Consider the following 24,252-nt stretch of genomic DNA (forward strand, 5'->3'; position numbering starts at 1 on the left):
GACATCGGCGGCGGAGGCTGCTCTCTCTTCCTCTTTTTCTTCTTAGGGACAACCGAAATGAGGCTAGTTAGTTTGTAACGCTTGATGAATCTGGTCGTCCATGAGCCTTGCGCTACGGTACTGGTAAAATGTGATGAACAAGACTGGGACACAACGGCAGGGTCCCGACAGCTTAATATACAGCGTACAACCTTGCACGGATGTATGTTGACCAAAGAAGACATTTTCGTCAACGGTCAACCCATCGCTAAAGCGCATTAAACACCCAGGTGTGGCCGCGCCAACACTGTCCTACGATTCTGGTATTGTTAAGCGCATCAAGAAGAAAGTGACAGACGGTGAAGAAGTCTATCGGAGCGACATTATTGCCACTGCGGTTGCGACTATTCCGGGATTTTGTGAGCAAGATCGGAGGGAGGTTGGATCAGCGGCGAGCAGATCGTGCAGTGGGGCACCTTCATCGATGTTTGTAGACTCTTCGGATACCAGCTCGGGCAGTTGGTCGAGCAGTGCAGCGCACGTGGCGTCTTGCTAATGCCACAGCCAAAGCGTGCAAGAGACACGTCAAGAAATTGTTCTTGTCCGGAATCAAGGTGAGGCCCTGCTCTTCGGAAGTTTTGACACGCAGCAGTCGAATGTAGAATGTACTATCCGCAGAAACTGACACGTGTTGCTTTTGAATATATCCCAATTCGGAAGATCGGCCAAAGCAGTGCCACATCAGACACGCTAGTGCAGCATCTTGGTAGTCACCATGCACGCGTGCCGTGCTGTATAAATAGCGGATTAGCGACTGTAAATCCTCCTTAGGACAAGGAGGAGCCTTATTCATCAAGCCACCTTTTTCTCTTTCCATGTAATGCTTGTCTAGTGTCTTTCCTTGCTTGAGCGGTATCAATTTAGTAGGCACACGCAAGTGTGGGTACTGATTAAATAGCCGTAGCTTCAGGTAGGAGGTCGCCGTACTACGTGCAGGCTTACCTTATTTACCGTCGTTCGTGGCAAGATAGAATCTAAAGCGATCCATCGTCGCAGCTAAGCGTTTGCCGGAGGTGTCCAAGCGAATGCTAGCGTGGACAAAGTCCATGCTAACGTCCTCCTCCTCCAGCATCCGCTTGAAAGTGGCAATCGCGGTGGTGTGTGCCTTCTGAGTGTTAGTAGGCACGAAAGCGGTTCGCGCGTACCATTCGCACCACGCGGAGGAAAGGCTGGTTACTTGCTTTTCCTGCGTGTGGGTTTGGATTCTTAATCTGGTGTTATTTGTACTTGCTCGTCTTTAGTAGGTTCTTGCGCCTTGGTAGGCTTGAGTAGCGCAGATTCGACGATAGTCAACCGCGCGGCAAGTACCTTGCTCGACGTGATAAGCTGTTGAATGACAGAGAGGGGATGACCCATTGCTCGGCAAGAGAGCTTCTTCTCTTCTTTATCTCGAGCGGGTTGCACAGCTTCTTGGTTCAGATCCACCGACCATGCAAGCATGTCGTCGAATGGCATATCTGTAGCAACTAAACTATCTTCAGCCTGTGTGATGATTGGAGCCATTGGCGCTAGCTCCTTTATCTGCGGATAGTACCGGATGAGGTACGCCGTGAGAACGCTGAGGACCTTCGTGCTTACATTCAGCCGTTGTTGCTCTAGACCAGTACATGCACTGAACAGGAACACCTGCAGACGCCCAAGTCGCTCCCGACTTGTGTGATCCAGCGCCGCGATATCAAGAATCACTGGCGACTCGTCCGTCCTCCACCTACTCAAGACACGCGCCACCTTCCTGTCTTCGCGTGCAGTGTTTGCGATGTAAGCGAATGCTTTGCTGGTCTTTGTCATATCCCACGCATCCCTGTCGAAGATCCACTGAGCAGCTAGTCCGTCGTCGCCGTTTGCATGCTGGGCTCCACCGCGTCTAAAATAATGCGACGTCAATGCAGAGGTAGCACCCTCAGGTTCAGCTACACGCTTAAGCATCCGGTTCACGTACCCCTGTACGCCATCTTCTCCGCGCTTAGTACGTGCCTTGACTTTTGTTCGTTCTTGATTGTCTGCGTTTGTAGATGACAAAGTGCTGTCTGCAGCGTGGACAGATGCAAGACTCGATACAGATGTTGTCCCCTCGAGGTGGCAAGGATGATCGTTGGCACCACACCAACATAGGCTCATTAGGTTCATCTGCCTTTCTTAGCTATCTGAACAGTGAGGAGGGCTTTCAATGTCATGTAAACTGTCTTCCTAGTCTAGGACCTAGCCTAGCTGCCTGAACTGTACAAATATCTGGTAAAAAAAATTCAGTTGGCAACTGTAGAGACAAATACATCTTTCGTCACTGGTCCCGACAAGTATTTGTCGAAATGTGTCAGAAGCAAAAACTCTATCTCTACAGACAACGACGGTGAAATCCGCCATACCATACAAATCCGCCACGAACACTTGAAGTTCAAAATAAAAGATTTGAACAATTTTTTATTTTATCCAATGATAGAGTAAATTGAATCGACTGGTTCCAACGGGTAGCATTATACATATAGTTAAAATTTCTATCTCTGGAAATGGCGCCTCAGCGCTCCTATATAATTCTAACCAAGCGCGAAGCAATCGCGACTGGTGAGGCGTTAGGAAGCTGCCAAGCCGCATCAGAGAAACTAAATATCCCTCGCACGACTTCGCGACTGGCTAGACGATAAAGAGAACATCCAAGACTTTGCGGGTGCCCAAACCAGCAAAACCTTGACGGGCCAGGGTGCAGCGCCGTTAATACACTCTCTCACGATTTGGTAACCTTTACGAAGGATGTGCGACGGGAAGAATGGGTAAACCGTCTTCTTATTATTTTATTTTTACATTGTGACCTAAAACCGCTTGTTGCTTAGTATTTGTACAGGTTTAATGATTTAATATTTCAAAGAGCAGCAAACGCGATGGCTTCAAACGTATCTTGCTGGTAAGGAAAGCGATGAGAAGGGTCTAAGTATTTTATATAAATGCTTTATTAATTAAATAGTGTGATAGTTATGGATTAGCGGTTTGCAGCACGGTAAATATCTTTTGATTTTGCTGATTTTATATAATTGCTTTATTAAATAGTGGGATGTTCGTCAAACAGACGGAATGCCACAGCATTAATGTACTAATGTATTACAAGTACTTTGCTGATAAAGTAGTATCGTTTACCATTGAAGCATTCGTGAGGTGGCAGCATTTTCCAGCATTCCTAAACGCGTTGGGTCTCCATGCCTTGTATTAGACAAGGGCGGCACGTCATGTAAGCGCGGTCAGCGAGGAGGGATGTCACAGCTAGTAATGTGTCTGTCCTGAAGTAAAACCTCATAAGGCTTTTCATTTTAATTAGGAGTTCAAGCAAAAATTTTGTCCGTATTTTACGTAAATTACAGCTTATTTTCCTAATCGAGGCATGATTGTCAGACCTGCAACTTTGTAAAGCACATTACCAGCCCGCGCCAAGGCAACCACCGCCTACATCAGCTGTTGTCTACTGCTGCAAGTTGGCAGGTTGACTTTCTAGCGATTCAATCGCAAATCGAATCATGTAGACCCAGTTCTCCACCTCTTCTTCGCTCTCGACACCAACGATAAAAGAGCGTCGTTGGTTCTTGATGACTTTGCCCTTTTTCGTCCACTCCGTGACTTGCACTTGGAAGCAGTTGACCTTAGCAGCCACTTCGGGGTCACACGCGCTCACTTTGGCACCTTTCAGAGACAACAAGGTGCAGTGTCGAGCTCCTTTGTCATGCTGGAGCGGAGCAGATCTGCTGACGTCTCCAATGGGGTCGTCCTCGTAGTATTGAAGCAACAAGCGGTTGCTCTCTAGCACAGCATAGCGAGTCTTCCACTGTCGTGCGTTCTTGAGTCCCTTGAGCTTCAAATGTGAGAACATGCTACTATATTTCTTGACGACCACGCGGTCCGCCTTCAACCGAATGAACGTCGCTTGTCTGCCCACTTGCGACCCCACCTGACGCGTGTTACTTCTAGTAGCACTATGGGACAGTGCGTCGTCGAACTCGGTCTCGTGTAGCGCTTGCGTCATCGACGACTCGGGCGAGGAATCGGACGATGCAGTCACAATCTCACTGGACGTAATGTCGTGACGAATCCCTGAGTGCGAGTTGCGTCGAACCAAACGATGACGTCTTGTCCCTGGAGATTGAGAGTTCCCCATACCAACTCCAGTAGGAGTTAGCGCTCGTCGAATGTCACCATCTTCTCCGGAAGGAGCTGGAATACTCAACGGAATCGGACGAGAAAGACTCTCGTTCGCCTTGGCGAAAAACTTGTGGCGTAATTCCTTCTGCTGTTGCTCGCGGAAATCTGCGATTCGAGCGTTGAGTTTGTCCAGTTGACCTCGTAGCAGTTGGTCACGGACGACACGGCGCATGAAGCCATGACTGAACTCGAACTTAATCTTCAAATAGCTGCTCGGTGGCGCAGTTTGACTGCTAGTCAGGATGGCACCCGTAGCTCCTAAGGAAGCTGGCACTCCGCCAATAAACGTGTCGATTCTTCGGATCATTGCCAGCTGCTCCAACTCCTCCAAGTCCTGAGCGAATCGACATAAATAAGCCTCGATCGGACACGCGCCACGCAGCATTTCCTTGTCAAAGACCGGTCCGATGGCGCTCGCAGTCTTCATCAGCATACGCTGTGAACAAGTCAGCTGGTCCAGCATCGTGGTAAGAACGCTCTTAACCGTCCGTGGAGGCCTCAACGCGATACGGTTCGTCAAGGTCTGAGGATTCGATAGCGCAGGAGACTTGGACGAAGCTGACGACGAGGACAAAAGGTCTCCACCTCCTCCCGACTGGAAGATGGAGCGAATTCGACCTTTAGGACGTAATCGCTTGTCTGTGACCGCTCCAACTGCAGCTCCGACGCCGTGAGATGAGCCGCTAGGTCGACGCGATGAGGACAAATTGTAGCACGTTCGACAGTGACGTACAGGCTCACTGTACTTGCCTGGGATCTTCGCTTGACACGCCTTCGGCGTGCATTCGGCGCAGAAGAAATAGCCACAGCACTTGCAACGATGCTTGGTTTTCCTAGTGACATCTACGTCCGTGATCTGGTTCATCTCCCTCTCCACATCGATCTTCTTGTCTTTGTCCTTGTCCTTTTTGGGGTTCGCAAAGCTGGCATGACAAGCAAAGCAGAACTGGGCCTTGGACTTGTCACCCCACGATTCCTGTACACGCAGCTCACACGTCCGAGCTCCTTTCTTGTCGTCCACTTTGATCACTTGTTGTTCTTGCATCTCGGCGATGATCTCGAGTAGGAAAAGCGGGTTTCCTTGGGAACGCGACACGAGAATCGCCAAGAGATCACTGGGGATCACAGGAACCTTCAAGATCTGACGTGACAGCAGCTCGGTCTCTCCACTACTGCACGTATCGAGTGCTTTACACGACGAAGACTTGAGGCGCTTGAGCAGACGTAACTGCTTGCGGAACGAGCCACTCTCCGTGTTTTCACCCAGTGCCAAGCTTGGAGGCCGCGTGCCGACGACAACCAAACAGTTCGTGAAATATTTCGCGATGATCGTGACCAGAACCCACGACTTCTCGTCCATGTGCATAGCGTTATCGAGACAAAATACAGTTGCGCGATCGCGTGACATAGCGTGCAGTGCACACAAGAGGAGAATGCCGCTGAGATCCAGAGCATCAGGTCTCCACTCTGACTCTTGCTCGTCTTCTTGCTCGTCCGGTTCACTGTCCTTTGTGTCGATGTAAGACGAAGTATCCATCGACGCTCGAGCCTCTTCCTCCTTCTGAGCCAGATCCATCTCCAGTAACCCCAAAAACCACGACGCGATCTCGTCTTCTTTCACGCTAAGCGTTCGGTCCGGGCTCTCAGCGAAGGCGTATCCACACGCCCGTAGCTCTTGTTCATTGTGTCGCTGGCTCTTGTCAGCATCTTCGTCGCTCTGGTTGGTCTGTTCTGTGTTGCAGTCATCGCTCTTGACGTCGCTAGTGTCAGGATAAGCGTCGAACTCTGTGTCCAAGACTTCGTCGAGCAGAGGCGCATAGCGGACGAGTGTCCTGTTGGGCGCTGCTCCTTCGCGAATCTTCTGCCTCACGAACTGAGCCACACATTGTCTGCGCTTCGTCTCCGCCACTCGACTTGGAGCCTGTACCGCAGTGGAGTCCGTTGTGGTTCCCACATCAGGCGACAGTGGAGGCGCAGGCTCATTGCTGCTACCATGTAGCTGCTCCATCGCTCCTCTCGTAATGAGCTCGGACCAAACGGCATACGGCTTCTTCGTGGCAAAAGGACTAGCTGTACCCACGAGCACTTGGTAATCTCCAGCTTCAGCACTGGCAAGGGCAGATCGAAGCAGTACAGTCTTGCCCACACCGATGTCACCCTCCAACACGAAGGCTCCTCCGGGAGCAAAGGAATTCAGATGCGAACACTTGTCCAACAAAGCTGTACGAGCTTGGACGAAGCTCTCGCTTTCCACGAGTTCTGCAGCCGGTAAGCACTGTCGATCAGCACGCACGGATAGCCGTCGCTGGGCGTCACGTACTTGCACACGATGCATATTCTCCATCAAGTTCTGGATCGGCGCAGCTCGACTCACAACCGACAGCGCGTTGGCACGTCCTACACGACCAATTATCTCATCTGTGGGTCCCACCGAACAAGTCTTGAGCTTCCGAGGGTTTTGCTGTACAGTAGACGACAGATGATAGTCCATCAAGATGGACATTCGAGGGTACGGACGATGAATCTTGATGCTCTCGTTCTTGCCCTTGACCATAATCTCTGGACGCTTCTCGAAGTGCAGCACGTCCTGCGTGTAGATCTTCGTTGAGGCGTCTGTAATCACGCCGCCACCTTCGGATTTTGCGCGCTGCATCAAGCGAGCCGACAGGTTCACGATATCTCCCAGTACCGTGTACTCTCGTCGGTTGCCTTGATGGCCAACAACGCCACACAATGCTGTACCGGTCGTGATACCCACCGAAGCCTTGAGTCCAGTGTTGCCGAGTGCAGCACAGATAGCTAGAGACGCCAAGATGCCTCGAATAGGGTCGTTCTCGTGTGTTACGGGTGGTAGACCGAAGGCAGCGATGACTGTACTGCCTTTGTCGTCCACTAGGAACTTGTTGATGGTGCCTTCATAGTCGTACACACACTTCTGGACGGTGGCAAACGCGTCCTGCAGTCGCTGTAGCTCCTTCGCTCCGAGCATTCGAGCTAGATCCTGCTCACTGCAGTCGTCTCGTCAGTTATAAGGCTGTTTTGTGTATCTATCAGTGAGTAGCGTACCTGAAGCCGAGGTTGATAAATAATACAGTGACGTCTCGGAGTTCGGAGCCCCAGAACTCATCATGAGCGTCCAAATAGGGCCACACAGCACGAGAAACATACTGTTTCATTCGTTTATGCAGCAGCGCGTCGTGGCGTGTAAAAGACGGCCTTCTGGAGCAGATCTTGACTGGTTTGTTCACTGCTGTGACCTTGTGGAAGCAGTTCCCGTCCTCATTGTTGTTGTCGTGGCCGCGAACTGCAGCACCGTCAAAGAACTCACTGACGCGCTTCCAGCATTCGCTAGAGCAGATGACGTCCCCTGCTTCCGCCTGGTGTTCGGCACTGAACGCCTGCTCCAACGCTGGCCCCACTGCGACGTACTCGACGCGCGCAGTGGCGCCGTCACTCTCTCCGCCAAGATGTGCGATCGTGGCTTCTCCAATGCCCACGCCCACTTTCACACTCAATACGACACCTTGAGCCAGCTCGGCCTCGTGTAGATGTGACTGGATCCGTAGCGCACACTGCAGTGCACGACGTAGTAAACTGTCCATCGTGTCCTCCTTGCTCTCGGGCCAGAAGATGAGCATGGCGTCTCCTGCGAACTTGAAGACGTCTCCGCCCGCGCTGGACACGAGTCTCAGTAGCTGCTCAAAGTACGAGTTCAAGTGTTTGCCTAGATCTTCAGCGCCCACAGGCCCTCGGGCAGCGAGAGACTCGGTCATGGCTGTGAAGCCCGACACGTCGGCGAACATGCTCACGACGGTCGTGCGGTGCGTCGTGGGCATGGACAGCGGACGCTGCATGTCCTGTTTCTCCACGTGCCGACGCACCACGGCGGGCAGATACGCCGTGAGCCGCATGTCCAGCTCCTTACGCAACATACCGGAGCTCGCTCGCTCGCGCGCCGGCTTCCTCGTCCCTTCCTGAGGCTCTTCCTCCATGCTTTTGTGTGTGTTTTAAATATAGGAAGAAGCTTTGGTCGCTTTCCCCCTTCGCGTGCTGCTCTGGGGCTTGTGCACTGCGCCTCCAAATAGGAAATGCCGTTACGAGGCATCGCGGGCGGTTGAAGTGACGTTCCCTCTGACCTTATCCCTGTCCCTGGGCGCCAATGGCCGGTTTGGAAAGCCACCAGGAGGTTAATTAACGGCGGAGCTGATAATGCGGCTCCAGGTTCTGCTTCGCGCGACAACCGTGCGACGGTGAGGGCGTCGCTGGCTTCGAGCCATACATTGCCTCCATTTCGACGTGCGTGCAACAATTTAGAACGAGAGTGTCGCTTCAACATCGATGGTCTGCGACGTGTGCGAACTTGGTGTTTGTAAGCCGCTGTTCGGACCGGAAAAGATCCACCGGCTACCTAGAGTTCAGCGGCAACTTCAGTTTTGTAAGCTGCGCCGATCCACCTCAAATCACCACCGTACGCGGCGGCACTGCTTCAGTGGCACGGCGGGACTGCGAGCGTACCACCGCTGATGCATCGGAACCTCGTCATCGCAAGGATTGGAGCCATAACTAGGCTTCCGTATCAACCTGATGGCAACTACAGCTGACAATAATTGTACTGTACCAATGTTCGATATAAAGTTGGCTGCTGCCGCCGTGGTGTTGTACAGTAGGGCACTTGCACGTGTGTGTGGAGACCCGAAAAGTTCCATCCAATCACTTGTACCGGTATCACATTCGACGCTTTGGTGGAAACCAGTCACCTGCCCCTTCGCTTTCCTCGAGTACTGGAGCTCCGCCCACATCAGAGACGTCGCTAATGGGTGATACCAACAGAAAGCCATATAACACATCGAAGAGCACACATAATTAATGATTTCTGAAGCTAGTACTCTTTCCTTAAAATTAGGCGGAGCTCTGGCGCCACGCTGCGATCTCGTCCTTGGTTTGTTGCGAAGTCCCTACGTGTTCGTGTTCGTAACCGAATCGCAGGCGGCAGTTCTCCACACCGCAGTCAAAACCCTCACGTTCCGTCTCATCCTCGTCCGCTGGTTTCTTCCAGCGTGACTTGCTCTGACTATTCTGAGAAGCTTGACGCTCACTGGTCAGCACATTACACTTGGCCAGCCACGGTAAGAAGCGAGCCTCCCAGAGGACCTCAAGCTTTGTGATTGATGCTTTTGGGTCCAGCGCAACGGAGTCCACGCACTCGCCACGGCGGAACGCTGCCAAGGCTGGCACCGACGCCAAACCCAATTGTCGCAACGCGTCTTCGTCGCGTGCTGCCATTGCTACGTAGAACTTTGTTCCTAGAAACTGCTGTGCTACTGCAGCAATCTCACGGCACATGGCTTGCAAGAACTCGGAAGCTTCAGCTGTGCTGTCCACCACAAACACCACCCGTGGCACCTCCGGTTCCTTCTGTAGTTCCTGCACGAGCTGTGGTAGTGCTACATCCAGCACTACTCCGTATCCATCGACAGCATCCTGCGCAGCTTTCTGGAATTGCTGCTCGAGCTGCTTGCGACGAGCGGCCAGCATCGCTTCCATGCCGAACTCATCGTCACTAACGTCGAAGTCGTCCGAGTCCGACTCTGAATCGGATATTTGTGGCTGCTGTGGCTGTGCAACTTGAGGCACGACCACCGATGAGTGCGTTGTGACTGTTGCCGGCGGCTGGAACAGCTGCTGACGCATCCGCACTGCGCTGGATGTGGGGTCGTGCGCTGTCAACACGGCTTTGAGCTTCATGGCCTTCTTGTACTCGTGCTCATCGCGCTCGCAGCACGAGGCCAGCGTTGGATCAAAAGCCAGGTCCATCTCGTTGAGCTCGTCGACGTCGTGATCGTGTGTGTGGTCATGTGCATTGCCTTTGTGAGCGCATGAGGAAGCGCGGACATGACTTGCTGGTGTTGCCATCACCTTTTCAATTTGATTCGTGTCATGAGTTGCAAAAAAGTCAGTCGTTCATGTACGGAAAGATTGTGCCAAATCAATATAGAGGCTTCATCCCGCCTGAAAGTAAGCTTGATGTTTGTAAGTTCTAGAATCTCGCAAAACATAGTAATAGGGCGCGGAACATTATTGGCTGCTACTCCCAATCAGACGTCTTGGTCACAAATCATTGGCTGAAAATAATTTTCTCGTGGCACTTGATTGGCTATAAAAAGTGCGATCGCCGTGGCCCAGTCATCGCCTTCTTGCTACCAAACTCGTTGCGAGCCTCACACTCGAAAAGCTCAAGGGTCAAGCGTCGAGATCGGAGTTTTCCGGTGTCGTGTCTTGCTCTGTGTAGTGTCCTGTGCGTCTCGGACCTGAGCGCCAGTCACACCACCATCTCTGCGTCCCCGTGCTGCGTCTACTCACGTAGTTTACAGTCTCCGTCGCGCTCTAGCAGCTAAGGAAACGTCGTTTTTACTTCACGATGCAGACTTCATCTTTGACGACTGCGCGCATGGCCCGTGCGGCGCTGCGTCGTGCCTCCCACAGCCTGGATCGTCGTAGTCGAATGCAGTGTGGCGCATTGAGCCTCCTGACGCGCTCTAAGAGCTCGCTGGCCGCCGAGGCAGCCACCGCTGCAGACTCAGAACTAGCCGACGAGTTCGAGTCCATGACCGAGAGCACAGCACCACGTCGTCTAGCTGAGGCCGACTGGGCTATCCGCGCGCAGCAGCTGATTCCCCGCTCTACAGTGGAGAAGCCTTACAAACTAGCGCCTCTAACTATGGGACTTGAGAAGCTTATCGGCAAGACTGAGGAGGAGTTTGCCGACTCCGTCGAGTTGGCTAAGAGCGCGCGCTCGTTCATGTCCGACGAGGACGTGGATAAATGGCTGGAGAGCTTCGAGATCCCTAACGATGAACTAGCCAAGTGCTCAACACCCGAAGAGACCCAGAACATGCGTCGACGTTATGCGCGTCAGCTCCGTCTCGAGTGTTCCGTGTACGAAATGGCCATGGACAAGTACTCGGCCTCGCATGATAAAGTCCGACAGCTGGGCCGCTCTACGTCCACCAACGCGGCGAAAGATCTCATCACAAAGTGGATGCCTCAGGCGCAGAAATACATCGAGTCCGAGCAGAAGAAGATCAAGTCTGGAACGCACAGTACCGACAGCAACATCTACGGCCCCGCGCTGATGCTGCTTCGTCACGATATCCTCGCTGCTATCGGCATGAACATCATGCTGAACATGTGTCTGATGGAGTCCAAAGGCCCCAAGTTCATCAAACTGGCTCTTGCTATGGGGAAAGCCGTGCAGGAAGAGATTATCTCCAAGAAAGAAACAATCTCCAAGCGATATCAAGACGATGACAAATTTTATCTGCAAGTCTCCAAGAATATCAAGTTGGAGAGTCTGAAAATGCGCATGAAGGAATATGTGGACTCTGTGGGCGGCTGGGACAAGAGATTGCAGCTCAAAGTCGGCGCTGCGGTTGTTGACTGCATCCAACGCACGTGCTATGTACCGAACGAGTACGGAGAAGTCTCAACGCCTGAGCTGTGCGCGGCTAAAGGTCTTCCTCCCCCCGAACCAGCTTTTATCCACAACTACGTGTTCGACCGGAATCGACGCGCCGGAGTCATCCAGATCCACCAGAGAATGGCTGATACCGTGCTAGCTACCAACCCTGACGCCAATGTGTTGCCCTGGACGGCGCGTTACCTGCCGATGCTGGTGCCGCCGCGTCCGTGGACCAGCGTGATCAATGGAGGATACCTCAAATTGCGTACCAAGATCATGCGTCAACGAGACTCGGCCTGGCAAATGGACTGTGTGCAGCGTGGCGAAATGGACGGGATCTTGAAGGCGCTCAACTTAATGGCTGAAGTACCGTGGGTGATCAACAAAGAAGTGCTGGATGTGGTGCTGCAGATCTGGGAAGATGGCGGCAACTTTGGAGACCTACCGACACGTACAGATGTTCCTCTGCCAGACCCAGACAGTCCCGAGTTCGCAGACGACCCGGCGCTGTATCACAAGAATGTCCGCAAGGTAAGAAACTGGCTATTATTTTCTGTGTATCGACGCAACAGAATCAAGCCCACATGATGACTATTTCTACGTCATGTGGGTTCAAACTGATTGCTACAGTAAGCGGTCACTGCTTGGAGGTTGTTGGGTGGATTTTCCTATCCCTTGAGCCATCTGAGAGACTCCTACGGTGGAGTCTCGTGACTCACATATTTTTATATTAGCTTTTTTATGTTGTACGACAAAGAAACTCACAGTTTTTGTGGTAATTTTATGCAGATTGAGCAACTGAATCGAGAGTTCCACTCGCTACGATGTGATACGCTGTACAAGCTCCAAGTGGCTGAGGAGTTTAAGGACGAGCCGGAGCTGTACTACCCGTACAACATGGATTTCCGTGGCCGCGTGTATCCGATCCCACCCAACCTGAACCACTTGGGCTCAGATCTTTCTCGTAGTCTGTTGATCTTCCGTGATCGCAAGCCTCTTGGAGAACGAGGTCTGCGCTGGATGAAGATCCATTTGGCCAACGTTTTCGGTGTGGACAAGTGCTCGTTTGACGAGCGTGTGGAGTTTGCGGACGCGCATCTGGATAAGGTCGTGGCGTCTGCTAGTGATCCACTTGGAGAGGGCGACTGTGCGTGGTGGAAGGGCGCTGATTACCCTTTCCTGGCCCTTGGCGTCTGCTTTGAGCTGAAGCGAGCGATTGAATCCCCAGACCCGACGCAGTACATGTCGAACATCCCTATTCACCAGGACGGATCGTGTAATGGTCTGCAGCACTATGCTGCGCTGGGTCGGGATCACAGCGGTGGTGCTCAGGTGAACCTGGTGCCTGCAGACCGACCGAGTGACGTGTACATGGGTGTGGCTACGCAGGTGATGGCCAAGGTGGAGCGCGATGCCGCTCTGGAGGTGCCTACAGTGGAGGAAGTGCGTGCGATGCTTGCAGCTGTTCCTGACGACGAGAGCACCGAGTCGTTGTCGCGCAGGACAAAGTTCCGTACGCTTCTGGACCAAGCACATCGCAAGAAATACGCGCAGTTCTTGGACGGTATCATTACCCGTAAAGTGGTCAAGCAGACGGTCATGACAAGTGTGTACGGCGTTACGTACATTGGCGCGCGTAAGCAGATCTCTGCGCGTTTGCACGAGACGTTCTTGACCAAGGGCCACATTATGGACGACAAGCTGGAGGATAACATCTACCACGCATCCTGCTACTGCGCGGAGCTCACGATGGGCTCGATGGGCGACTTGTTCACGTCCGCTCGTGGTATTATGGGCTGGCTGGCCAGATGTGCTGGGAAGGTCGGAGAGAGTGGCCAGCCGATGTCTTGGATCACACCTCTGGGGCTGCCTGTGGTGCAGCCCTATCGCAGCAAGTCCACCAAGCAAGTGCGTACCAAGGTGCAGCACGTGCTGATGGTGGACAACGAAGGCCGACCGGTCAGTATTGGCCGCCAGAAATCTGCCTTCCCGCCCAACTTTGTCCACTCGTTGGACTCGACACACATGATGCTGACGGCGCGTCGCTGTCTGGAGGACGAGCAGATCTCGTTCGCAGCCGTGCACGACAGCTACTGGACGCACGCGTGCTCCGTGGACATTATGAACCGCCGACTGCGCGAGGAGTTTGTCAACCTGTACGAGCAGCCGCTGCTGGAGGATCTGCTCACGGAGCTGCACTTGCGCTTCCCCGACATGGAGTTCGACGACGTGCCGCAGCTCGGCGACCTGGACCTCCAGAGCGTGCTGGACAGCCCCTACTTCTTCAACTAGGGCGCTGCTCTTGACCAAGTCTATTTTATCACCCACGGGTATGTCTAGAGTGTAACAAAGTTCAATCGCACAGCCGAGCTTGACCAACTACAGTACAAGAGCTTGACTAACTACGTAGGATTCAAAAGCTACCTTGCAATTTGAAACACATATAAAAACTCGCAAAGTTACAGCTTGCATCCTAACACAGACGCCACAGTACGGCAACAGCTTCAACTTGTCGTGTGGCGTCAGCCAACGCCCATTTGCACAACTCGACGTGGTCGATGTCACGAAGGTCGGGTCTTCATGGGGCCATAAGGTTCTTGATCATAGCAATTCGTGTTCAAAATTTGATATTCGTAAAACCAGCTATTAGTAGAATTTCTGTAGTATCAGATTGTACACCGTTCACTGTAATTAGTCATGCCATGACTAATTAGGGTGCTGAGAGAATTGGTAATTTAGTCACTCGCTACTTAAAAATTACTCGCTCATTTTTCAAAGCCAAGCATACTAGAATAAAGTAAATACAGAGATCTCACCAAAACCGGTGTTTTAGTTTAGAACTGATGATTTTTCTAAAATATTTCAGATTTGTGACGTCACTAAAGCGCGAATGCACGACTAATTTTTAAGCACGACTTCCGGTACAGTACCGGTTTAAAACCAATATCGGTATTGGATAGAAAAAAATACTTACTTGAGAGAGATCAGACAAGTCTATTTGGTCAGTTTATCGACGATTAGAGGTCTGTTTGATCCGCAGCCTGACTAACAACGCCGGTCCGGTGGCTGAGCTTGGCTTGGCTCCGTCGGAGGTATTGAAAAAAATACTTACTTACACACGGACCTTTTTGTAAGAGTAACTTTAGCTATCATGATATACGAGCTCGTCTAGACCAAGACAGCTTCATCTGTTCTGCGACACTAAGGGATGACGTGGGCCCAGTTTGTTAAACCGCTTATCGTGTATAATAGCAGCTACAACTGTATTAACCCGTGTGTGGTTGAAGTTAAGTGTCATACTACGACTCGTATGTCGAAGCCATTCACAACTTGTGAATCACAAGTGCGTTAAACTTGGGGTTTGACGCAGCAACTTGTGCAACAGCACGGCAACAAATATAGAACCCACAGTGAAGTTCACAGTGAACTTCACTGTTGATGGCACGAGCGAGTTGCACGTTGAAGCGCCATTGGAACTTCCGCACGTTGAAGTGTGTTAGCGGCTTCAACCTAGATTCGATGTTTTAAGGCTCTAGTCCAACGGTTAAGTCCTCCAGCCTATTTCATGCTCATTATCGAATTCTCCTGGTACTTCCAGCATTAAAAGTCTGTCACCATGTTGCGCTTCGTGTCCCGCTTCAACCAGCCTGCTCGCCGCGTGGCGGCAACTGGCACCAAGTCGTTTGCCGGCGCCCATAACATGCAATGCCGCTGTGGCAATTGCGTGCAACATCCCATGGGCTGCACGTGTCCACGTTGCCAGTCGCGTTCGTTCTCGGTCAAGTCGCAGTCCCAGTACAGCATCCCGATGACGCAGACGGCGGTGGTCTTTGACAAGACGAACGGCCCGCTAACCGTTCGCAAGGACTGGCCTGTGACCCAGCAAAAAGACTTGAAGCCCGGTGAGGTGCTGGTGCGTGTGGCATACAGTGGTGTTTGCCACTCGGACTTGCACATCTGGAAAGGTGACTTCCCATTGGAGCCCAAAATGCCGTGTGTCGGAGGCCACGAAGGTGCCGGCTACGTCGCTGCCATCGGTGACTACACGCGCTCGAGCCTCAAAGTTGGAGACCCGGTTGGTGTCAAGTGGATCGCCAACTCGTGTCTCGGCTGTGAGGACTGTCGTAAGGGCTACGAGCACACCTGCACAGAGGTTGACCAGCACGGATTCAGCGTGGACGGCTCGTTCCAGCAGTGGTGCGTGTCGTTCGCCGACCATATGACTCCGATCCCGAAGGACCTGAATATGGCTGCTGCAGCCCCGATCTTGTGTGCCGGTGTCACCGTCTACAAGGCCTTGAAGGAGATCAACGGTGTGTGCGGCGACTCCGTGGTGATTCCCGGTGCTGGTGGCGGTCTGGGCCACTACGCTTGCCAATACGCACGCGCTATGGGCTACCGCGTGATTGCCATTGACACTGGCGCAGACAAGCGTAAACTCATCGAGTCGTACGGTATTAAGGACTTCATCGACTTTAAAGACGGCAACGTCCGTGAAAAGGTCCTCGCTGCTACTGAGGGTCGTGGTGCGCATGCTACGATGGTGGTTGCGTCCAACCCAGAAGCGTACAACGACGCTCTGTCGTTCTTGCGTCCACACGGCGCCGTCGTGATGGTCGGTTTGCCTAAAGATGCCAAGGTCACGGCGGACGTCTTCGGCTCGGTGCTGAACGCACACCGCATCATCGGATCCTACGTGGGCAACCGCCAGGACTCGATCGAGGCACTCAAAGTTGCTGCCGGTGGCGACGTGTCCACGAATTATTCCGTCGAGAATCTCGACAATTTGCCAAGCGTATGGAGGCCGGCAAACTTGCCGGTCGTGTGGTTCTGGACTGTGCTTAAGTAAGGAATTCCCTGTGTGAACGTTTGTCGAAAAAAACAAAAATGCAACCAAGTTTTTTTGCAATTGCGTCTGTGATTAAAACATGATCTGTGATTTAACATGTGGCACGCTGTCCTCTTCACCTCGAGCTAAAATTTCTTCTTTTAAAGCAATCCACTCGTCCAATCTCTTTAAGTTGAGGCGTGGAGTTGCGTACAGGTCTTCGTACCCTGGACATAGCAACGCCTGTTCGAATTCGTGTCGTGCTTCTCCATATTTCTCTTGGTGGATCAAGCACACACCGACGTTATTGTGCACGTGGCAACTGTCCGGACGAACCTCCAGCAACTTTGTGTATCCATCACATACGACGTCATTTATTCCGTCCATCCAGATCAACAGTTTGAGACGTTGGAGATCCGATTTGAGCGTGCCAACGGGAGTATAATAGTACGTCAGCTCCCAAAGACGCCTGCACTCTTCGTCACTTCTTAAGTAGCGCTCACTCGTGACGAAATATGTCGCGCGCTGGTCCAAAATTCTCCAGTCCGTAGGGTCCATTCTAGCCACGTACAAACAACAAACTGTAAGACCCAAAAAGAAGAGGCTTAGCCACAATAAAAAACTATCCTTTCGTACCGAAGTGAGTACTCGAGCAGTGCGTCTTGATTCCGCCAATTTCCCATTAAACTGGTCGAAACTAAGAGCAGAGTTCCACCGAGAAGAAACACGGCGCTAATGCCAATTGTTGTATGCTCGTGTTTGCGCTGCGTTTGACTGTTCTCGGGTTCTTGATCCTTGACGTTCTCCTCCTGATCACCAAAAAGCTGCGCCAACAAGGATCCACCGTAAGGAACAAAGACAATGCTACAAAAGTAGGCGTAGCGATCACATCCAGCAGACACCATGCCATGCTGAATGAGGCCTGAGACCGGTAGCACCATGATGGCAAAATATGCCAGAGCAAGCAGATGTTGCGGTGCTTGACGATGTCGGAACAGCCAGATCGTGAATAAAACTAGAGCCATTGACACCGAGAGAGACAGCAAGTAGTCCGAGTTGGTCAGGCTTAAAACTCCTGGACGAAGTTGATAATGCGGTCGCAGCTTCGCTGGCCACAGGATCCGACGTAGAACCCACGCTGGCATCGTTGTCGCCTTCAACACTCGTTCACTAAGTGTGAGCGAGAACAAGTCGGTGTCCGGGTGCATTCCGTTGTAGTTGGACACCAACGTAACTGCAATAAACGAGAGTTGAATAGCAACTACCGGTAATTTCCGAGTGATGTACGTCCAATACTCTCGTGCGGTTGGTCTGGGAAGAAGAGGCTGCAAGGTTGCAAATACGAGGATGTCGACTAGAAAGAAACCTGCTGGAAGGAGAATACAGGCACTCTTCGATAGCAATGCACTTAGATACAATCCTGTAGTGACATTCAAAGTGTTAGTTATTTCTAAGCAAAGGAGTTCCACGTGATAGAAGTGAACTTACCACAACAGAGCAGATCACTCTGCCCACCTCCGACGAACACACTCTTCATCAGCTTAGCAATGGCATTTACCTTTCCATTGTGGACTTTGCATAGCCTCCGATACAGTGCTTGGACGTAGACATACAACGTCAGGCTACTCAATAGCGCGCACAGTGTGTAAGGCTGCGCGGACGGCCATGCGATGACCTCCACGTGAATCGGATGAATGGCGAATATCATGGCGCTGATACAACAGCCATACCAGCGATTTCTCTCTCGCCGCAGCCCCGTCACCTTATCTACTGAAATTCTTGCTTTGATGTCCGAAAGCAGCGCCATAATGTTGAGTAGTTGTGCGGAGGTTCGTGCCAACACCGCCGCAGCTACGAAATGCAGCGCAGTCGACACAATTCGAATCCACCAGGAGTCAAGCCCCACTACCTGCACTTGGATTGCCTTGAGTATCCACCCGAATGGCTCGTACACGTTGATCTTGGTCATTGTGAACATAGCGTAGAGGTTTGTTACATTCAAGCCGCTTCGGATCACCTTGTTCTCCAGGAAGTTCTCCTCGTCGTCCCATACGAGAAGAAACTCCCAGGCGTTGGAAGCATTGGCGTTCACTTCATCAATGAAAAAGGGCGACAGGTAGAGCGCGAGAGCGAGCGCACAGACGCACAAGATCACTTCACCCGTGGACACCACAAGTCGCATTTTGGCTGTACTGGCGACTGTAGAGCAATGAAAGATCGCTGCAATTTGATAGGACATTTGATGATTTAATAGGGGTAGGGCAATCGGTAAAACAGGTTAGCACTTTTAATAATAGTGTATTACAAATTCGAAAACCTTTTACAGTACTATAATTTATAGCTTAACCGATAACACTGTAATGGTTAGATTAAACTACGTCTACTGCGATCGACGCACGAACTGAGCAGTGGTATTAACACGTGCGCCAGATACAGTCGCAGAATCTGCCACAGATGGGTCTGAGCGACTAAGTCAGCTTGACTTAAGCCTTGAGCCTCAGGTAAGGCTCTCTTCAAGTTCAAGATCGATGGCGTCATCGTCTACTTTCCAGCTATTCCAAGATTTACCGACACCATTCTCGCCCCCACTGCAGTTTACATCCCTGAGATAGCATGCTCACACAAAATCTTCGCGTAAATGTTAAGCTGCTAGTGCGCTTGTCAAACACCTGCAACAAGGACAAAAAACCTCTCCGTAAGGCAGCTCGCGTGCATGTAATTGTAATTGCTGGCTGATTTCTTCAAAGCGCCGAAGAATAGTAAATTGCCAGTCCACCTTCCGCAAGTTGCGCGACTACATGACGGTGTGTGTATGTGGTAGATCAGCCAAGGACAAGCAAACAGCCATCGTTGCACAAAAGACATTTTGCTCGCAACATTTTCAGGAGGTAAACCACGAATGGCCTAATATCATTGCACGGTGCCAAGACTGAAATCTTGAAAAACTTGACACTGTCGCCCATCTCAGTCTCAGCTTTGCGCTTGCGGTTAAAGCTGAATAACGTGCATGATGGAGGACATTACCCCCGCTTAGGCAGTACGGGTAGCTGACATCTAAGCTAAACGAGGAGACCAACGACAGCGTTCCATCGCACAAGATAATGGCTGAGTGCACGGTTAATCTACTTAAAAACCTTATTTTGGTTTTACGATTACATCAGACACTGTAAATTACAGTATCTCCACTAAGACCCACTAAGACCCATTACAGTGTACTAGTCTCCAATGTTCTTCATCAGCGCTTATGTTGCATAAGTGCAACTTTAGGATAAGGGCCATAACATAAGTAGGTGCGATTTAAAGCGTGCTGAAATGATGTCATGCCATTGGCTAATATTTGGGGAGCCAGAACCCATTATTAGCCCAAATGGAATATGACGTGTGGGCCTTGGTCATAAAAATAAAATTCAGAGTTGATTTTTCCTTAAACCTAAGACTCAGTCGTCCTATTGCGAGCTTCCTCAACACTTTAGTGGAAGCAAGTAACGGAGTAAAGACCTGGCCCGTTACACCTGGTAGCACTTCGTAGTCCTTCCAATGACCAAGTTCGACATGAGCCAAGAACTCGACCATGCTGCTTTCCCCCATCTCTCTCGGGTCGAGTGGGAAGCTCTCCACCGCCCCGCGGCGGTGTCCGAAGAAGCCGTCGTCACGTCGCTGCTGCGCTCAGCGACGCCTGACGAGCAGCGCGTTGCGGCACAAGAATTCGTGGAGCACGAGCTGCGAATCGGCGACTATCAACTCCCTCGCGTATCTCCTCGAATGACGTTGTGAAGCTAGAGACGTCCACCTACTCCAGTGCCGGAGAAGACCGACTTCCGCTGAATCGCTGGTTTCGAGAGATCGACATCGCCATCGCCTCGAGGTTGATCGAGGCGCCTTCCGCGAGGGTCCACTTCCTCCTCTCGCGGCTGTCCGGGGAAAATGAAGGAATGGGCCCTCGGCAAGTTGGTCGCCGACCCCAACACCTTCCCCACTCTCGATACCCTCCAGAGTGACCTTCGGCTCGCGTTCGAGCCGCCGCAAGATAAATCCCCAATTCGGGCAGACTTCTTCGCCCTTCAGCAAGGCACGATGACTATGCGCGACTACGTCCAGAAGACACGACACCTCGCGTCGTGTATCGTGTCCAAGCCCATCGATATGGCCTCTCAGGTTCATGTATTCGTGCTCAGTATGCGCGAAGGTATGACGCGCTACTGCCTTACAAGATCGAATCCCTCTACACTCGAAGAGGCATCTGCCCTTGCACTACGCGAGGACTACGTGGTTGCGGCGTCATACGCTCACGCGCTGCCCGCTTCAGCTCGGGAATCTGCGCCCGAGCCCATGGACATCAATGCTATCGGTACGACGAGCAATCATCAGCGTCATGTAACGCGTCGGGGCGGTGCTCGGAACGATCGTTCTCTCACCTACCTGAAGGTCGGTCATCGTGCGGCGGAGTGCCGCGCACTAGCTCCAGTGCTTTCGCATGTCGATGCCGAGCCCGTAAGTTCTGACCAGCCAGAAAACGGTCAGGGTCAGTAGGTGCGGGGCGCCCTACTGGCTGGAATGGAGGTCCGGGTCCCCCGGTGGCAGCCCAACCTCCTAGACCTCCTGTGCTACATGCACACTTTCATGCCACCACCACGCCGAGTGATTCAAGATTGATCATTGTCAGTCTTCATGTCGCCGGCGCCTGGCGACCACTGCGAGCGCTCCTTGATTCAGGAGCAACCAACAACTTCTTTCGCACGTCGTGCTTGTCGGTACTCCCGTCGGACATCACTGTCCACAAAGGTAGATGGGAAGTCGCTGTTAAGTCGGCTGATGGGAAATTACGCCGCGCGTTGTTCCGCGAGATTCACTTCCGTACACGTTCGACGGTTTTCGAAGCAACGACGGCTTCCTCGTCATGGAGATAAATTACGCGTTTGACAGCATCCTGGGTATGCCGTGGTTGTCGCTCTATCAACCAGAGATTGACTGGTTGGCCCGGTCGGTCAAGCGTCGCAGTGATTATGATGTGAGCGAGGCGATCACGCACCGCCTGGTCGCTCGGAAGGATTGGCCTCACGTCACCGTCGTGGACCGGTCATCCACGACCAACTGGTGGTCGAGCAGCCCCCCCTGCCCCCCCCAGTCGAACGAGATGGCGGTCGAGCAATGCTCCCGCTAGAGGGGGTGAGATCTCGTCCAGCAAGAGCGACTCATCATCCTCGAGTTCGCACTCGAGGCGGCAAAAGAAGAAGTCGAAGTGGCGTCGGCTGAAACTTTGCCGAAAGCCCGTACCAAGCGACAGCTCACCGACGGAGTCGGTCTGGGTGCTTGACTACCTCCGGTCGGCGACGAGCGCCCGAGCTTGCAAACCCACCTCGAGAGGCGCAGTCGATCACTCGACTTCCAGGTCTCTCCTGGAAGAACTTTCTTTGCGGCCTCAAGGACGATGAAATCGAGCAGGTCTGCATGATCAACGACGCCGATTCGACGTCGTTAGAAGTGAATGCAGTCAGTGACGACGACGCTACCTCGCGCCCAAAGAGCGCCGAACCGAAGTCGGCCCGCGAGAAGCGCTTCGCAGCGCAATCTTGGGAAGCACTACGCGAATCCGGCAAACAAGTGAAAGAGTCCTTTTGCGAATATAAAGATGTCTTTCCGGATAAGATTCCAGCTGAGTTACCAGCTGACCGAGGAATTCGCCACGAGATCGGTCTCGTGCCCGGCTCGAAGTATTGTGTAACGCGGCAGTGACCGCTCCCGCGAGATCCGGTCCAAGCTATCGATGACTTCTTTGAGAGCCGCCGCAAGGCGGGTCATGTGCGTGAGAGTACATCGCCGCATCCCAGTCAACTTTCTATATGAATAAAGCAACGGGTGGGTGGCGCATCGTCCATGCCTTCAGGATGCTACCATTTTTGCCCATACACCGATTCCTCGGAAGGACATGGTGCTCGACGTAATGTCGGGTAGTGAGGTCTTCGGCGCCATCGACTTGGCCGATGGGCTCTACCAAATTCTCATGAGGCTGGGTGACATACCGCTCACAGCGGTAAGCACTCCCAGTGGTATGCTCTAGGAGTGGCTTGTTATGCCACAAGACTGAAAGAATACCACCGCCACGTTCAATCGCATGGAATCCCATGTGCTGCGCCGGCTCCGTGATTTTGCACCAAGTTACTTCGACGACATCTTTGTACATAGTCGCGCTAAGGGGGGCCTCAGCGCGCTCGAAGTCCACTTGAAGCATCTGAGGCAAGTCTTCCAAGTGATGCGCGAAAACAAGCTGTACGCAAACTTGAAGAAGTGCATATGCTGTGCGCCGGAGATTCCGGTGCTTGGCTGCTTTGTGAGCAAGAACGGCGTCCGCGCCGACCCCAAGAAAGTGCCGTCGATATGTGTGTGGCCTACGTCACATAATCCCACTGATATGCGCCAGCGACTGGGTCTCGCAAATTATCTCCACGAGTACACGAAGAATTACGTCGGATTGATACAGCCGCTTTCTTTGTTGTTGAAGAAAGACGTTTCATGGGCGTGGACCTCCGCACATCAAGTCGATTTCGACTCGGTGAAGAAGAGTCTCACTGAGGCCCCAATCCTCGCGCTCCCGGTTGACTCGAAGCCTTTTCACGTCGTCTGCGACGCGAGCAATTTCGTCATCGGCTGTGCGCTGATGCAATTCAATGATGAAGGTCGGGAGCGCATCGTAAGCTACCAGTCCAGACAGATGAAGCCGGCGGAGCGCAACTACCCTGTTCACGACAAGGAGCTCCTTGCGATGCGCTACGCTCTGATCAAGTTCAGAGTGTACTTGTTGGTTGAGGATACCTTCGCGGTGTACACCGATCATGCATCGCTGAGGACAGCAATGAAGAGTCCTCATCTCTCCCAGCGGATGGCCCGCTGGCTTTCGTTCTTCTCTGAGTACAACTTCGTTGTCCACTACAAACCCGGCAAGAACAACTTTCTCGCCGACGCTTTGTCTCGGCGTCCCGACTACGACCCACGCGGTGTATTGGGTCGACAAGCTTCGCTGGATGAAGACGATGTCGACGAGTGTGCCACGTGCGAGGCGTCAACCTGACGAGCATCTCCCCGGTAAAGCCACTTCGCGACGAGATCCGAGCTGCTTACGAACATGACTCGACGTGCTCCAGTATCCTGAAGCATCTCCGCTCTCCCAGCGCCGACACACTGGGAGCCCTTTCCCGCTCTGTACGAAACAAAATCCACCGATATCGTCTTGAGGACGAGCTGCTGGCGTACAGCATCGACAACTTCGATGCACCACGTGTCGTTGTCTCTAACGACCCCGACCTGCGCTCACGGATTATCCATGGATTTCATGATGCCCCGCTGTGCGCTCATCTCGGTCGCGAGAAGACGTTTGCCGCTGTGTCACGCGACTTTCATTGGCCCCATAAGTATAAATGGGTACGTAAGTGGGTGCGCACCTGCAAGATCTGCCAGCGCGTGAAACCTGCTTCGTCGTCGCAGGCTCCCCTTTACCAGTGGTCACCGAGGCCTGGAGCTCGGTGTCGATGGACTTCATCTTCGGGCACCCACTCGATGATAAATGACGTTCAGGTGTCTTGGTGCTCGTCGACCGCTTCAGCAAGATGGTGCACCTGATTCCGGTGTCGGATTCGATCACCGCGACAGATACCGCAGTGAACGTCATTGATGCGGTCTTCCGCCATCATGGCCTTCCTGAATCCATCGTCTCCGACCGCGACCCGCGCTTCACGTCGGCCTTCTGGTCAAA

The 24,252-nt window shown here is 52.5% G+C and overlaps 5 protein-coding genes across 5 annotated transcripts; 2 read left to right on the plus strand and 3 right to left on the minus strand.

The window, feature by feature from the left end:
- Nucleotides 1-3,484: 3,484 nt before the first annotated feature.
- On the minus strand, nt 3,485-8,210 carry PITG_10287 (adenylate cyclase, putative; the record flags this gene model as incomplete). The annotated part of the gene is made up of 2 exons (XM_002902063.1): nt 3,485-7,226; nt 7,285-8,210. The coding sequence occupies 2 exons, from the start codon at nt 8,208-8,210 to the stop codon at nt 3,485-3,487; spliced, it is 4,668 nt and encodes a 1,555-aa protein (XP_002902109.1).
- Nucleotides 8,211-9,117: 907 nt separating this feature from the next.
- On the minus strand, nt 9,118-10,131 carry PITG_10288 (uncharacterized protein; the record flags this gene model as incomplete). Its single annotated transcript, XM_002902064.1, has 1 exon — nt 9,118-10,131. One exon carries the CDS (start codon nt 10,129-10,131, stop codon nt 9,118-9,120), a length of 1,014 nt encoding a protein of 337 aa, XP_002902110.1.
- A 331-nt stretch (nt 10,132-10,462) lies between these two features.
- PITG_10289 (DNA-dependent RNA polymerase, putative) lies at nt 10,463-13,969 on the plus strand (the record flags this gene model as incomplete). The annotated part of the gene is made up of 3 exons (XM_002902065.1): nt 10,463-12,208; nt 12,250-12,387; nt 12,467-13,969. The coding sequence occupies 3 exons, from the start codon at nt 10,637-10,639 to the stop codon at nt 13,967-13,969; spliced, it is 3,213 nt and encodes a 1,070-aa protein (XP_002902111.1).
- A 1,324-nt stretch (nt 13,970-15,293) lies between these two features.
- On the plus strand, nt 15,294-16,526 carry PITG_10290 (alcohol dehydrogenase, putative; the record flags this gene model as incomplete). Its single annotated transcript, XM_002902066.1, has 1 exon — nt 15,294-16,526. One exon carries the CDS (start codon nt 15,294-15,296, stop codon nt 16,524-16,526), a length of 1,233 nt encoding a protein of 410 aa, XP_002902112.1.
- A 601-nt stretch (nt 16,527-17,127) lies between these two features.
- PITG_10291 (uncharacterized protein) lies at nt 17,128-19,082 on the minus strand (the record flags this gene model as incomplete). The annotated part of the gene is made up of 5 exons (XM_002902067.1): nt 17,128-17,132; nt 17,221-17,739; nt 17,994-18,704; nt 18,908-18,950; nt 19,074-19,082. The coding sequence occupies 5 exons, from the start codon at nt 19,080-19,082 to the stop codon at nt 17,128-17,130; spliced, it is 1,287 nt and encodes a 428-aa protein (XP_002902113.1).
- Between the last annotated feature and the right edge of the window lie 5,170 nt (nt 19,083-24,252).

Source organism: Phytophthora infestans, genomic scaffold, assembly GCF_000142945.1.
Source record: "Phytophthora infestans T30-4 supercont1.18 genomic scaffold, whole genome shotgun sequence".
Lineage (NCBI taxonomy): Eukaryota > Oomycota > Peronosporomycetes > Peronosporales > Peronosporaceae > Phytophthora > Phytophthora infestans.